Source organism: Equus przewalskii, chromosome 24 (genome assembly GCF_037783145.1).
Source record: "Equus przewalskii isolate Varuska chromosome 24, EquPr2, whole genome shotgun sequence".
Lineage (NCBI taxonomy): Eukaryota > Metazoa > Chordata > Mammalia > Perissodactyla > Equidae > Equus > Equus przewalskii.
This window is the reverse complement of record NC_091854.1, coordinates 13,287,430-13,302,700: the sequence shown is the minus strand read 5'-3', so window position 1 is coordinate 13,302,700 and position 15,271 is coordinate 13,287,430. Positions and strand designations below refer to the sequence as shown.

Sequence of the window (15,271 nt, the reverse complement as noted above, 5' to 3'; positions counted from 1 at the left end):
TCAGGTAGCTGTCTTTAAAAGTTCCCTAAACAAAAATGCCAAGCTAATCAGCAGTTTACGGTGTATCCTTTTGAGCTTTAGTGTAATTCTCTGGTATTTCTCATTGTGCCAGCCCATGCTTTATCCAGCTGTGGAAAAAAGATCAGTAATATGCACCTGTGAGCTTATGATACAGGCTGTCATTCACCTTCTGAAAAATCTCATACATCATTTTCTCAAGATACAAATTATGGCTCTTTTTTATTGCCACTTTGAATTAGATAATTTTTTGACTGAGTAAAGGTCTGAACATTTTGTTTCTACTCTTGGGCAACTGAATTTTATCTGTAGGAATTTTGATCTGACTGTGCTTATAATTTATGTTAATTTTCTCTACTTTTTTTGAACCAACACAGGCCACCCAAAGCAGGCATCTAGTCCTTGGCTAAGGCAGGCTAGCAGGAAGTCTTTGCTAACAAGCCAGTCAACACATATTTGCCTGGCCAGAGCAGGAAACTGATGGCTAAGGTAAAATTAATTTTTGTTCTGTGATGAAAGATTTAAAAAATTTTTTCTAAGACTTTCTGTTCTATTTGCCAGGGAAATGAGAGGCTGAGTGCTTCCATTAAAATACAGCTCATGTCTTTTTATCCATGCCTGAAGACCTCTGACCTTTGTCAGCACTCATTCAGTCATGATTCCAAGTCCTTGTTTTTTAGTGCTTCACCACCACAGGGTAGCATGAGTCCACAGAGAGGGCTCCAGAACGTCGGAAAACAGCATCCTTCAAGAGCAGAGGCTTAGATTAAACAGCAAGCTTGGTTTTGAGCTAATGGTCATATTTTGTTCCTTCTGTGTTCCAGGATGGACTTAAATTTTTTTTGAAGACAATCTGATTTATCCAACACTTGTCATAATTCGCCCTAACCTTTTCTGCTTGCTTAAGTTGCCAATTTTATTTAGAAAAACAAGAAAGATGAAAAAGGTCTGTTACTTACAGGAATCCCAGGTTTCCCAGAAGGACCAGGAGCTCCTTTTTTCCCCTTAGGACCCTAAAATGTGAAGCACAGTTGTCAATTGATTGTAATAAACGTAATTAAACTGAAGGCATAGAAAAGAACTCTTAGACCTGGAAGCTACAGCAAGTACTGCCGGTAACCAGTGCATATTATTGGGATTGACTTTTATTTTCCTAGGAGTCATCGTCTTCATCCAAAAACGAGAGAATTTGATCAATCTATGAATTTCCATCTAGCTCCAACTTCTATGATTTAAGAATTTAAATCATAGTTAAAAAGAACTGAAATAGATTATTTGAAAAAAGTCCCCGCTTTCAAGCAAGGCCTTTGTCGCCCTACTGAAAATGGCTAAGTACTTACTTAATTGATCCAGTGAACAATTATTGAGTATTATGTATCAGGGACTCTGTTATGTGCTGTGAATGCAAAGTCAAAGCTCCTAACCGCAGGGCACTTACAGTGTAGTAAGGGGCGTGAATCAATAGCCTAAAATGTGCTTATCTGGAAGCACAGAGAAGAACATACTTGTGAACCAAAGGAAAGATATTTATTTCCCATGGAGCTGTTTGTTTTTCCATGTGTGAGATGTTTTAAATCATAACTGATTCAGCAGTAACTGGTCTTCCAGGATAGTTAGGAACTTTGTCCCTATAAATCATGCCATTATTCTGATGATATCCTAAAATTATTTTAAAAAGAAAAATGTGGAAAAGAGTGACCTAGTTCACAAATAAGAAAAAGAAGCATATTGTCATTACCAGACACATTTCCCAGAAGTCATCAAAAGTTCTCACAAACAGGATAATTCCACCAAAATGGATGTTAAGTTATTCAAATCTGAATATAAAATGTGCCAAAGATTCAATTTGATGACAATAACAAAATAAATAATTTCCTAAGACATTACATCTTCTGAAAATGAGCTTAAACATTTTACAAAGAAATAGTATAGTAGTTCACAGAGAAAAAGGGCATTTTCTGTAGAAGATAAAAAGCCAACTTTGTAGAATTTGATAATGGGGATTTATATGGATCAAGGGTTCTACCTCCAACTTTGAAAAACCATTTTACTTGCTTTAAAAAGTCACTAATGTAAAGTCTTTCTAAGGGTAAGAAAGCCAGAAAATGGGATTGTTGGTGACCCGGGTTTAGTTGAAGTAGATACAATTTCTGGAACATATGATGCCTATCGTAAAATATATCTTTCAGGACACAATAAAGAAGCAAAATAAGCAAATAAAGCCTATTTTAAATATTGAAAGAAATTCTGATTTCAGTTATCTTGAATAGCACTGATTAAATAGTATATGATTTGTGATTATACTCAAATATGTTAACCAGTGTGTTTTCCTTCACAGTATTTCTTTTTATGCAAAGTGATAGATCTGTTCTAGATTTTTGATTTTCAAAATAGACTTTTCCTTAGCTTATGAATTTCAAAATAGTCCTCTGAAACTCCTGTTGGGGTAATACTTTAAAAAAAATATAATAGTTTGAGAAGAATATATTTTTTACATGCAAAAGCCTGATTTTTTAAATATTAAAGGCTATCTTTGAGTATCAAAAACCAAAGTTATGGGGCCAGCCCAGTGGCATAATAGTTAAGTTCACTCATTGCGCTTCGGCGGCCCAGGGTTCACAGGTTCAGATCCTGGGCGTGGACCTAGCTCTGCTCGTAAAGCCACATTTGTGGCAGCATCCCACATACAAAATAGAGGAAGACTGGCACGGATGTTAGCTCAGCAACAATCTTCCTGAAGCAAGAAGAGGAAGACTGGCAACACATGTTAGCTCAGGGCCAATCTTCCTCTCTCTCACACGCACACACACACACACACCCCAACACCTGAGGATATAAAGAATTCAGGTCATAAAATTTATGCCATAAAGAACAGATTTAGAACAATTATAATAATGTAAGAGAGAATGTTTCCTATCTAAGGGGATATGAACATCTTCAAGTTAGAGAAAAGTAAGAAGAGAAGCAAGAGTGTTAGACACTGATAGGTGTTGCTGAGAAGAGCCCTTTACTCAACTCTGCCCTTAAATTCTGTGGTGGGTAGAAACAATAATATCCCCAAGTAAGTTTGGGGATTTGGACACAGAGGTGATGGCTAGGGAGACTAAAGTCTTCATCGAGAAGTCCACATAAACTGCACTGAGTGTGAGCAATAGAGTAGAAACTTCTGCATGGATGTCTAGGCCAGTGGGCTTGAGAAAGTCTGAGTGCCCCAAGCACTCAGCATGGTGTGGGAAGCAGCAGAATATTATTTCCATGTGGCCAAGAACAGAAGCATACAGCCCTTAGAGGTCTATCAAAGGAGACTTTGCATCTGAGATGAGAAAAGAGCTACACATGCAAGCATGGATCAAAGAACTGCCAGGAGGGCCAAGGCAGATGCCAACATGGTGGGATGCCAGCAACTGATGGTCAAAAAGGGATGGTGTGCATTTCAGTGGATGCTAGTGTGAATAGATGATGACTGAAGACCAAACTTACCTCCCATTCCCACGCCCCACCACTGCCACCCAGGATATAACGCAAACTTGACAAGAGGGTGAGTGGGGAAAACTCTAAATCAAACACAGAATATCTGAGTGTATGACACTAAAGGCAGTCAATTGATTAGATTTCCATTGATTAGATTTCTACCACCAGGCATGATGGCATTCAAAACAGATATTAAGTTCCATTATAAAGAATATAAACAAATATATATTTTTAGTATATCTGAGTTTATGGCTTAAGGTTCAGATATGCTGCACATTTACGTGAGTGTTTTATTCCAAACAAATAACAAAATAAAAACAAAGAGATTCACATGTCATCACAAATTGATTACATTTTGGGATGACCGTTCTTGGTGATTATTTCAGAAGAGTTAAATATTGTGTACTAAAATCTACATATATGGGTCTATCATCATGAAAACTAGAATGTTATTCAGACTTGGATGGGCATCAGGAAGCAGTTCCCAATAGAATAAAACTAAAGGAAAATTATTTTTAAAGTACATTTTGTTACTTGTAATAGTACAATTGTGGCAAAATCTATTTATTGAAAACAAAAAGTGTTTAACAAATAACAAAACTATAGTCTCTGCTGTTTTTAAATGTTCAATTCAGGAAAGATTTCCTTATTACAATCGTCACCAAAAGGAAGTAGGCCAGCTAGAAGAACCATAGTCTCTCAATGGAGATTTTAAATACATAACGATCAACAAAGATCTTTTTTTGAATTTGTGCATTAAAAAAAAATAAATCTCAAAGTTGGAATTGCTGGATAGTCTTATAAGTAAATTAAGAGCCAAACATTACTTAACATTAATGTTACACACAGGTGGTCTGTTTGGTAGGAAATTACAGATTGGGCCAAAGACAAAGAAAATATGTTGTTATGTAAGGTGTTAGTAGATGACTAATTGAGTTGACATCATAAGAAGGAAAAAAAGTCACTCTTCAACCAATCCTCAGAAGTCAAATATAACAAAGGTAGAAGTATTCTACACTACTTCCAAACTTAACTTACTCATATTATTTTATTTAAATATAAGTACCTCATAAACCAACCGTAATAGGAAAGGCAAGGGAATTATATATGTAGTCTTCAGAGTGCACGTAAGATTGTGCTTTCTCTTTTGTCTGGCTAGTATTGGAAAATCGAATGGGCCATCTGAAATCAGATCCATTTAAAATAGCTTTCTGTTCACTGGGATTGTACCAGTTCACAGACGACTAGAGAAGGGAGTCTAATTCTTTAGATAATGGATATTTTTAAATGTTCTATTTTAGTCCAAACTCTTGTTCGTTTTTTATTTAAATGAGGCTGAAAGACAGTTACTGCAATACTTTGCTAGTTCTAACTCTGTTAGAGAGAGTAGCTTTCAAATACAAACATAGATTTAGAGTTAGGCAAGAATTACATTTTCTCTTTTCTTTTTTTCTGACCCAGAAATTTCAATTTACTAAAAGCTGGAATTTTGTTTTGGGAGGAAAATAAGATTTTGGCTTAAGTCTTAGTCTTTGAAAGCCATTATAGGACAGTTCACTACATTTGCATTACAAAAGTCTTTTTAAAAAATGAAGTGGTTCCGCAATTGGTTTCGACTTGCTCTAACTTTTTCTTTATAGTTGCCCACAGCCTCATGTCTGAGAGCCCAATGAATGAATTAGTTGGTTAAGTAAGACTAATCATATTTTACTTAATTTATAAAAGACTTCAAAGTAATGGAAGGCTTTTGTATAATGAGAGACAGGAAATGAAGTTTCTAATGTTGGTTCTGTTGTTTACTAGTTCTGTGAACTTAGGTAGCTCATAATCTCTCTGGAATTTAAATTCCTTCATCTGAAAAATGAGAGTTGTCCAGATGATTTTAAAGGGTCATTTCCAAATCTAAAAAACAAATTTAAAGCTCTGCAAAAACAAGACGACAACAGTTGGCCAGGATCCACCTGGCCATTAAAGGTGTCCCTAGTGAATAATACATAGTCAATGGTTGTTCTTATAGCAATTATTACTATTTTAAATTCTAAGAGGCTTTTTAATGTAACCTTGGACTGTATACCAGCATTGCCCAAAAGAGAAAAGAATTAGTTCCCCTGGATTATACAGAATTTAAACCATGGCTCCTCAGCATCTTTCAGCTCCCAACCCAGGGAGAGCTGACCATGAAGGCTGGAGATGCAGTTGTCTAGTAAGAATATTTGATTTTCAGGGCCAGCCTGGTGGTATAGTGTTTACACTCATGTGTTCTGCTTTGGTGGCCTGGGGTTTGCCCATTTGGATCCCAGGCAGGGACCTACACACTGTTCATCAAGCCATGCTATGGCAGCATCCCACATACAAAATAGAGTTAGACTGGCACAGATGTTAGTTCAGGGACAATCTTCCTTATAAAAAAAAATTTTCTTTTCATTGGTTTAATTTTAACAGATACGAATAGACATCAAAAAATTTCTTCTTCCTGGGGCTGGCCCAGTGGCGCAGCAGTTAAGTGCACAGGTTCCACTTTGGCGGCCTGGGGTTCACCGGTTCAGATCCCAGGTGCGGACATGGCACTGTTTGACATGCCATGCTGTGGCAGGTGTCCCACATATAAAGTAGAGGAAAATGGGCATGGATGTTAGCTCAGGGCCAGTCTTCCTCAGCGAAAAGAGGAGGATTGGTAGCAGTTAGCTCGGGGCTAATCTTCCTCAAAAAAAAAAAAATTCTTCTTCCTAAGATATGTCAAAAAGGAAAAAGAAAACATTGCGATTATGAAAGTACTCATTGTAAAAGATTAGAAATTGAATTGTAGGATTAAACCTTGAGAGAGCATTTGCATCCCTGGGTACTTACTGCAATATAAGGAAGTCACATAAAAGCAGCAGCAGTGTCTCAGGTCCACAGCCTTTCTACTGCTTTTCCCAATTTCAGGACTAACAATTCTAAATGAATGAGACAACTGTCTTCTTTCTCTGCATTTTTTCTTGTTAAAGCTTGCCTTCAAAGGGATATTTTTATTTACTTGTTAGTTCATATTTATTAAGGAACCTGACGGAAAGTTACTAGGTAGATGCCAAGACTATTCAAAACGACTTCTAGGTGTGTGAACACCTATGTAATATCAGATTCAACTCAATTTTATTACTTACTCCCACAAGCGTGAAACACAAGTATGAGTGAAGACTGCTTAACAAATTGGAAGAAAGATGGTGTCAAATTCATTACTTTTTATCTATTCTCACCTAATTTATTATTAAAATATAGTAGATTTTCTTCAGAACTTAATTTAAAATCAATAGCATGTAAAATCAAAATGCCATGATACACAGGGCAGCAATGAACTGACAGTACAAATTACAAAGCCAGTTGTTACATAAGTTGAGGTACCTTCTATCAGTGCATGGAGAAAGAGATGGATAAATTCAACAAGCCAATAGATTTTTAGTTTGTTTAATAACAAATAATTGATTTATCTTATCAAAAAACATCTTTAAACCAATTGTGAGTCTGTGTCACATAGTCAATCTATTTCTAACCCTATCTTACTACAACAACTAAACAGGTTTGACTGATATGTCTTCACTCTGCAATGCTGGTTTTAAGGCCCACTGGTATTTCTGCTTGAAACCCCAAAGAGAGACAATTAGTTTGGGACAACCTTAGGCAATTTTCACAAAGCCAGAGTAGGCTGCTGGTGAAGGGAAATTTGGATGGCAGTCAAAACACATGAATTAATCAATAATCATGTTTTAGCACAATTATTGACAAACACTGTTTAGAGGCCTACAGTGATCCTCGCTCTGGAGGGATGAATGATCACTTAAATTACAATGACTAGTAACTCCTAGTGCCTCTGCTTTCTCAAGTCAACAGTACGTTTCAAATTGTTTTCAACGATTTCAACTTACTTCAGATCCTCTCTCTCCTTTTAGTCCTTGTTCACCACGGTCACCTGGCTCACCCTTTAAGAGGAACCAAAACAGAAATCACATATGAAGCAGAGACCAAATAAGATATATTACCACTAATTCTTTTAAATGCCAGAATTACAAAGAATGCTTTTAAAACATACTGGGGGCCCTTGTTGTCCAGTGGCACCTCTTGGTCCTGGTATACCCACATGACCCTAGGAATAGAAAAGATTATATTATTAGAGTAAATAGAGACATATGACTTAGAGAATAGGGAAGTATCACTTAAAATGGTAGCAAAATGTTGCAAAATTAAGTTTAAATGTCATAGAAACTATGATTCTCCCTTGAAAATAGTATAGAACACATTAGCCACTAGATATTGTGATGACTGAGAAAGAGTACAGAGTTTTGTGTTTTTCCCCCCAATGTAGGTCAATGTAGTGGGTTGAATGGTGATCCACCAAAAGTGGTCTGTGTGCTAATGCCCAGAACCTGTGAATGTGATCTTATTTGGAAAGGGTCTTTGCAGATGTCATTAAGTTAAGGATTTTAAAAGGATATTATTCTGGGTTATCCATGTGGGCCTTAAATCCATTGACAAGTGTCCTTATAAGAAACACTGAGAAAGAGACACATACAAACAACAAAGGAGAAGGCCATGTGAAAGAGGCAGAGACCGGAGTGAAGCAGCCACAGGGAATGTCGTCAGCCACTAGAAGCTGGAAAAGGCAAGGAAGGATTCTCCCCTAGTGCCTACAAGAGAGCATGACTCTGCTAACACCTTGATTTCAGATTTCTCGTCTCCAGAATTGTGAGAGAATAAAGTTCTGTTGTTTTAAGCAACCCAGTTTGTGGTATTTTTTTTTTACAGCAGGCTCAGAAAACCAATACAGTAAATAACCACAGGAATAAACAGTTTGAGAACCAATTTCTTTCTTCAACCTATCCCTACTGTGGAAGTGTACTACGGTCTCCATTTTTACAAAGTTTGTAGCCGTTTGAATAGTAGGTTTACTGGGCTGAAGACTGGGAGTTGTTAGCATATATAATGCCAAGCCCCATCAAGTGACTCTGACATTCAGCAATCTGTCATCACCCTAGTTCTCCTAGGAAGGAATGCTGACTTACCACATTTCCCTTTTCAAGTGTGTAAACAGAAACTAGCAACAATCCAGGGGCTTATCAGGCGAGAGTGATGCAGGAAAATTCTGCACGTGATCTCTTTCATCCCCTTCCCTAGTGTCCTCTTCACTTCAGAGTCCTTTCTTCCTATTCTCTGTGTATTACAGAAAGAATGCCATAGGAAAGATAGATAGTTATCAGGCTCATCTCCTTTTTCTGGGCTAGAAAGAAGGGATTCCATATGTAGGCTAACAATATTTATTCTCACAGACAGGTCAACTGACTTCTTCTCTGTTTGCATTCTGTGAGGCAAGCGTTTACGGTTTTGAGATTCAGCCTCCTGATAAAGGCAATGAATCCTGTTTAAGAGACTGAAAAGTGGCAAGAAAAAAAGGCTAATTTGGAAAACTGTCTATATAGCGCATGGACACAACTAAAGAGAAAACCATTACCACACATGACCCTCCAGCAAAACATGAGCAGAGTCAGTAAATAACAGAATCAGGTCAATCAAGAGGGAGCTTGGTGTAAGTAAATATGACATGTAGGTCACTTATTAAATAGGACTCAGGAGACAAGTGATTGGTGAAAAGCTGGAGTTACAGAGTGAAGTGAGAGTGAACATAAAAGCAAACTACAAAACTCAAAACTATGATGGCCAATTATGGCTTTGCCACCAGCCTTGTCTGTAGTTTTACAGAGACCTTTCTAGAATGATCATATAACAGTCAATTGTGTCTCCTGGCTTTGTGAAGTCTGAATACAAATCTCACCAAAACCAAACTTGCTTTCTAGAAGTTTTAACTATAACTCCTCTGGTCCTTTCCATTCCAATAAAAATTGACAAAGACCATTTTTCTCTAGTGGTAAAAGTTAAATATTCTGTAGTAAATATTATTATAAAGTTACGTAGGCAAGGTTATGGGAAGTGATTAATTTTGCCTGATGATATTAGTGGTAGGATGAGTTAAATGGCCGACAGGAGCTTGGAGAGGATTTTATAAGGGAAATGAGGATAAGCTGAACCTTAAAGGATGAGGGTTCCAGGCAGTGAAGTAAAAGGAGAACATTCTGGTAGAGGGAATAGTATGGGGAAATAAGTGGAGATTCATCTGAAAGAACATGTTAAGTGGAGAATGGACTCAAGAGGGCTATGACTGGGGATACGGCATCGAGATAGGAAGCTGTTAAAACAATTCAGGTGAAAAATGATGGAGCCTAAATCAAAGGAAGGCAAAGTGGCTGGATTCCAGAGATATTTAAAAGATCAAAAGAAATGGCCAATTGAATTTGAGCAATGAGAGGAGAGAGAGAGGAAAGAAAAAGAGGAGAGAGACAGGGAGGATTCTTTCACGGGCGTGGACATCTGGATGTTTGGTGGTGCCATTCACACTGAACTGAGGACATAAAAAGAGGAAGATGGGATTTGGAGAGCACAATAATACCGGGGTTTTGGACATACTGAGTTTGAGATGCCTTTGAGGATGCCCAATAGCTATTTGAAAATGTACGTCTGATGCTACACAGTGAAGGACAAGTGGTAATTTAGTTATTGTTATTTTATTGTGTGCCAAACTAAAGTACAAAGGAGTTTGAGATAGAACATAATTTATTCAACGTATTTCTGGGACTTTGTCTCACACAAGTTTAGCTTGACTTAATCTTGGGTATCTGTGTGTTTTGGCTCAGATCTTTAAAAAGCGGATGTTGAACAGTACAATATGCTTATTCCCACCATGTCCTCTGGCTCGCTCAAGCCTCAGATGAATTTATCTTGACCTCTGTAATGTACCGTTTTCTGGACGACAGCTATAATTTACTATGTCTATTTTTATATTGATTAAACGTTCTTATTCTGTACGTCTTCCATATGTGATGTCCATGGAGGGAGGGAATGTGCCTGAGGTTCCCAGTGTTATATTCATGGCACCTAGCTCTGCTCCTGGCCCATGGCAGATACTTAAATATATGCTGAATAACTAGAGATTTTATCATACATAACAAAATGTGTTATGTATAACGACGTCTAATAATATTCATTGATGACAATGAGTGTGGCACTTGACTTTTGTAATTCTCAGTTTCTTCAAGAAGAAAACAGAACAAAGGATGGTGAGAAGGATTAAAAAAAAATCTCGATTACTCACCACCAAATGGAAGCAAAATTTGCATTACCCATTCCATTTTTTTCTCCAACAGGATAATCATGAGTTCACAACAATTGTAAGAATATTTGTGAATGTAAAAGTATTTTTAAAAAGCTTGGTGATTATTCAGCCATAAAGAGGAATGAAGTACTGATAAATTATATAACATGAATGAATTGAAAACATTATGTTAAGTTAAAGAAGCCAGACACAAAAGGTTATATATTTATGATTTATACGAAATACCCAGAATAGATAAATCAACAGAGACAGAAAGCAGAATAGTGGTTGCCAAAGGCTGGGGGAAATAGAGAGCAACTCCTTAACAGGAATGGACCTTCCTTGTGGGGATGATGAAAATGTTCTGGAATGAGATATTGTGTGATGGTTGCACAATATTGTGAATATACTAAATGTCTCTGAACGTATACTTTAAAATGATTAAAATGGTAAATTTTAGCTTTGCGCAGTGGCAGTATCGTAGCCAATGAGGTTTATCCAAGGTGCAATTATTACTAATTAAAATGGTAAATTTTATGTTATGCATATTTTAGCACAATTAAAAAAAACCTTAGTGATAGTGCTAACCATAAGTTTACTAGAGTGAAATGGCAGTATGCACAATATCCATTTGGAAAAGTAAACATTTTAAAGTATCACCTGAGGCTACAACCAAATAACATAACTCGAAATAAAGCATGGTTCCCTTCTATAAATCAAACCTCTGCTTGTGAAAATGTGACTGAGGATAAGTGTGGATATTTCATGACTTTGAGATGTCTAAGCAATAAAATTAGTATGGTTGTCTGGCACAAGACGGTTGTTGAGAATAGAACCCATCAACAAATGATAAAATGATCCCTACAGCCTGCAGACATAGGATATAATAAGACAGAAACAAAGATGTGGGATCAAACTAGCTCATCAAACATCCACAGCTGAAAACGTAATCAGGAGTGTTTGTGGAAGGAGGAGGGAGAAAACATTCCACACAGAATTTAAGGAAAAGTTTTTCTCTGCTGAGGGATTTCTGAAGAACGTCTGACTGTCCAGAATAATGAGGGCAGGACTGCTTCTGCTAGCCAGGTGAAGTGATTCTTTTCTTCTTCCAATAGAATAGTTAACTGCTTGTTTGCCAGTAAATACGCTGATTTAGCTACTGAATGTTCTGTAGTTGGTAGAGGCCAAAGGCAGATATTGCAAGAATCTTACTTTCCTGAGAATATGCGGAGAAGTGAAGCACAGAAAAAGCTAAGGGAGTTTCAGAAGCTTCTCAAATTATGCTGGAAGCAGCTGGGTTGATTCTCAACCTAAAAGTTAATTTCAAGTAAATCTACTGGACTCCCAGGATTAGGAAACCCCTTATATACAAATATGTAAATTGGAAACAGAACACATATAACCTTCTAAAAAAGGTTTCTCTGAAAATAGAAAAAATATAAGATGGCCATCATAACAATTTCACAAATGTTTAGAGCTACCTTCAACATTTGCTTCAAAGAGAGTTTTAGGAAGTGAAAGTTAATTTTCCAGATTTCAGGCTTGAGAAATTCAGTTTATTGATGATAGTTATATACCTACCAGCTTGTCCGTTCAATCTGGCTATTTTATTTAATCTGGCTATTTTATCGTCTCCATTTCGGACATGATCATAGAAATTTTACATGTGAGAGGGGTACACTAGATCAAATAAACCACCAATTCATTATTAAAAATGAATTACGTTTATGTACATATTATGCACTACTATGTACAAGGCTGAGAACAAGACATTGTAGAAGAAAGAAAGAAGTCATATTCAAACTGAGAAGTTAGGATACTTGCATATTAAAAAATAATAGCAAAAAAAATTAGCAACAGGGGCCGGCCCCCTGGCTGAGTAGTTAAGTTCGTGTGCTCCACTTCGGCAGCCCAGGGTTTTGCTGGTTCAGATCTTGGGCGCAGACATGGCACCAGTCATCACGCCATGCTGAGGCAGCATCCCACATAGCACAACCAGAGGTACTCACAGGTAGAATATACAACTATGTACTGGGGGGCTTTGAGGGAAAGAAGAGGAAAAAAAAAGAAAGAAGATTGGTAACAGATGTTAGCTCAGGTGCCAATCTTTAAAAAAAAAAAATAGCAAGAGGAGATGGTCAAACATTTGTGTTGAATGACTTCTACAAATAATAAATATTATAGGACTGCAGAAGAGGGAAAGATTGCTGTTAGAGTGGGTCAGGGGAAAAGGGAATTTGAACTAAATTATAAAGGATAGATAAGATTTATGTACATAAAGATTACATAACATTGTGAGCAGACCGAGAATGTTGTGAGCAAAGGAATAAGACAGAAACTATAGGAAGAGAGTTAGCAGATGACCATTTTGTTCAGCAACTAACATTGTAAACAGAATGGGAAGAGATATAAGGCAGGAATACAGGACAGGAATCCTCAACACATTTGTGCTAATAAAAAATGACACTGAGTAAATTCTACACACAGTCTATATCAGCTAAAATATAATTTTAGCTGATAAAATTGGTCTCATAAAATCCTTTTAAGAATGGAAGAGGATAAGTACTGACATGGGCTTGGGAACATAATGGCGTTCATCCACCCACCTGACAACTCTTCATTGAATCCCTACTATATACCAGGAACTTTGTGTTCTGGAAATTGGGGATATAATGATGAAAAAGACAGATAAGAGCCTTATTCTTATGAATCTTACATTTTGGTGGGGGAAGACAAGCGAAGAAACAATTATATAAAAAAAGTGGCAAGATAATACAGATGGCATTAAACTTCATGAAAGAAATTGAGTAATATGATACAAAGCGACAGATAAAAAGGGCAATTAGAGAAGGCCTCTCAGCAGGTAACATTTCAGCTGAGATCTGAACTGTGGGAAAAAAGCAGCAATGGGAGGAGACAAAGATGATTCCAGAAAGAAGGAACAGAAAGTAACAAAGAGCTACTCTTCTTCTAGGATCAAAAACACAAGACATTACTAACTATCTCAGCCATGCCTATCTTCATTTGAAACTGAGCAGAACCACAGAGAGCAGTATTCAAATTTAGAAGCAAGGTGTGAATTTTCCAGTAATTACCTTATATCCCTCTGCTCCGGGCTCTCCTCTCTCTCCTTGTTCCCCAATTGGACCCTACAGAGACCACACGCAAAAATAACCAGTTTCACAGCTGCAGCTAAGTATTTGTGAATGCAGATGACATAGTTAGTGTGGAATATTTTTCTTCAAAAATATGAAATCAAATGTATAATAATTGGTTTAGTTCCACTAAATACTTTCAAAGGACTGAATTTCAATGACACTAAGAATATCATTAGCCTTGAATTATTTAAAGAGATTCTCTTAATGATTCTGCTAGAAAAAATATTGAGGATAGGAAGTCCAATTAAACAATATGAATGTTCAGATGAGTAAAGTCTGTTATACATGATATCAAAATAATTTACATTTTTACTTAATCTTCAAGTGATTTAAAAAGATGTAAAAGCAGGACCATTCAGCTACTTAATTAATTATATTAATCAGAACAGATTATATTTCATGATCTCAAAAACTAATAGCTAATCCTACTTTACCATTCTTCATCAAAAATTCTATTGTTTATTCTGTAATCTGTGGAATTTTTAATTTTTAAGACATGTTAGCCTAATAAAAATTGCAATTATTAATTTTGATCCTTAAGGCAGAAATTAATGTAATAAACTCACCCTTTTAGCTTTCTGCAAACATTCCTAATATACTATCTTTGATATGTTAAGCTGTTCAAATTATCTAGTCTAAAATGCACTTGAAATATCACTTATCACATAATAGGACCTACTGTCTTTAAAGAAACTCAAAGTGAAATTAGTTGGCAAAACCATAAAATTTATTATGGACCATTAATTGATAAATTTTAATTTATTCCTATGTGGATAAAGATATTAAACATAAAGACAATAATCTCTGACTCTGCTTTAATTATTTAGAATATTCTTGATTTAGGTTTCACACCTGTCCCATGTCTACTAGATAAAAAATGACCATTGTTATGGTAGACTTTTAATATATTTATTATATTTCAGTGACATTCCTGGATCCTGGGATACATGACTCTAGAGAAAACAAGCACTACTGTACTCCATTTGCTCGTTCTTTTCCATTAGCTTTTAAATTTTTTCATTATTTTCCTATTTTTCCCACTCAGAGGTTTAGAGAAACAAGAACATATTTGATAAAGAACCTTATATATTCTTATAGATAAGTTTGTCTATATGTGAGATGGCTTCCTGACTTAATCAGAAAAAATCCAAAATCTCTCCTATTTCTAAAACAAAATATAACTTTCAACCGTCTCCAAAGAGCCAGATCCAAACATCAGGAGTGACAACATATTCTGACCTTCTTCCTTAGGGATTGTTTGATCCTATATGATACCATGTGAAAATAAAACATTTAACCAATGATATTTATTTCTGTGAATTAAGCATTTTCATTGTACCCATTTAATTTACATACACCCTTTAAGATTGTTTTAATCAAACATGAACAGACAGTTCAGATAATCAAAGCTACAATAGCTACTTTTCAAAAATCATGGTTATAGTTA

At 36.2% G+C, this 15,271-nt stretch overlaps 1 protein-coding gene, 1 long non-coding RNA gene and 1 pseudogene across 20 annotated transcripts in view; 2 read left to right on the top strand and 1 right to left on the bottom strand.

The window, feature by feature from the left end:
• The window catches only part of COL24A1 (collagen type XXIV alpha 1 chain), a 349,075-nt gene that overhangs the window by 67,483 nt on the left and 266,321 nt on the right, over positions 1 to 15,271 (bottom strand). For all 18 annotated transcript variants that reach the window (XR_011532521.1, XR_011532522.1, XM_008516954.2 and 15 more), the window contains 4 exons: positions 13,762 to 13,815; positions 7,556 to 7,609; positions 7,392 to 7,445; positions 978 to 1,031 (listed from right to left, as the gene is read on the bottom strand). Coding sequence is in view for 16 of the 18 variants with exons in the window: in XM_008516954.2 (XP_008515176.2) it covers positions 978 to 1,031; positions 7,392 to 7,445; positions 7,556 to 7,609; positions 13,762 to 13,815 (216 nt within the window). In the remaining 2 variants the exon portion in view is untranslated. The remainder of the gene's footprint in view (positions 1 to 977; positions 1,032 to 7,391; positions 7,446 to 7,555; positions 7,610 to 13,761; positions 13,816 to 15,271) is intronic.
• On the top strand, positions 11,125 to 11,236 carry LOC139079196 (U4 spliceosomal RNA; annotated as a pseudogene).
• The window catches only part of LOC139079170 (uncharacterized), a 59,413-nt gene continuing 55,785 nt past the window's right edge, over positions 11,644 to 15,271 (top strand). For both annotated transcript variants that reach the window (XR_011532529.1, XR_011532530.1), the window contains exon 1: positions 11,644 to 11,752. This is a non-coding gene — a long non-coding RNA (uncharacterized lncRNA). The remainder of the gene's footprint in view (positions 11,753 to 15,271) is intronic.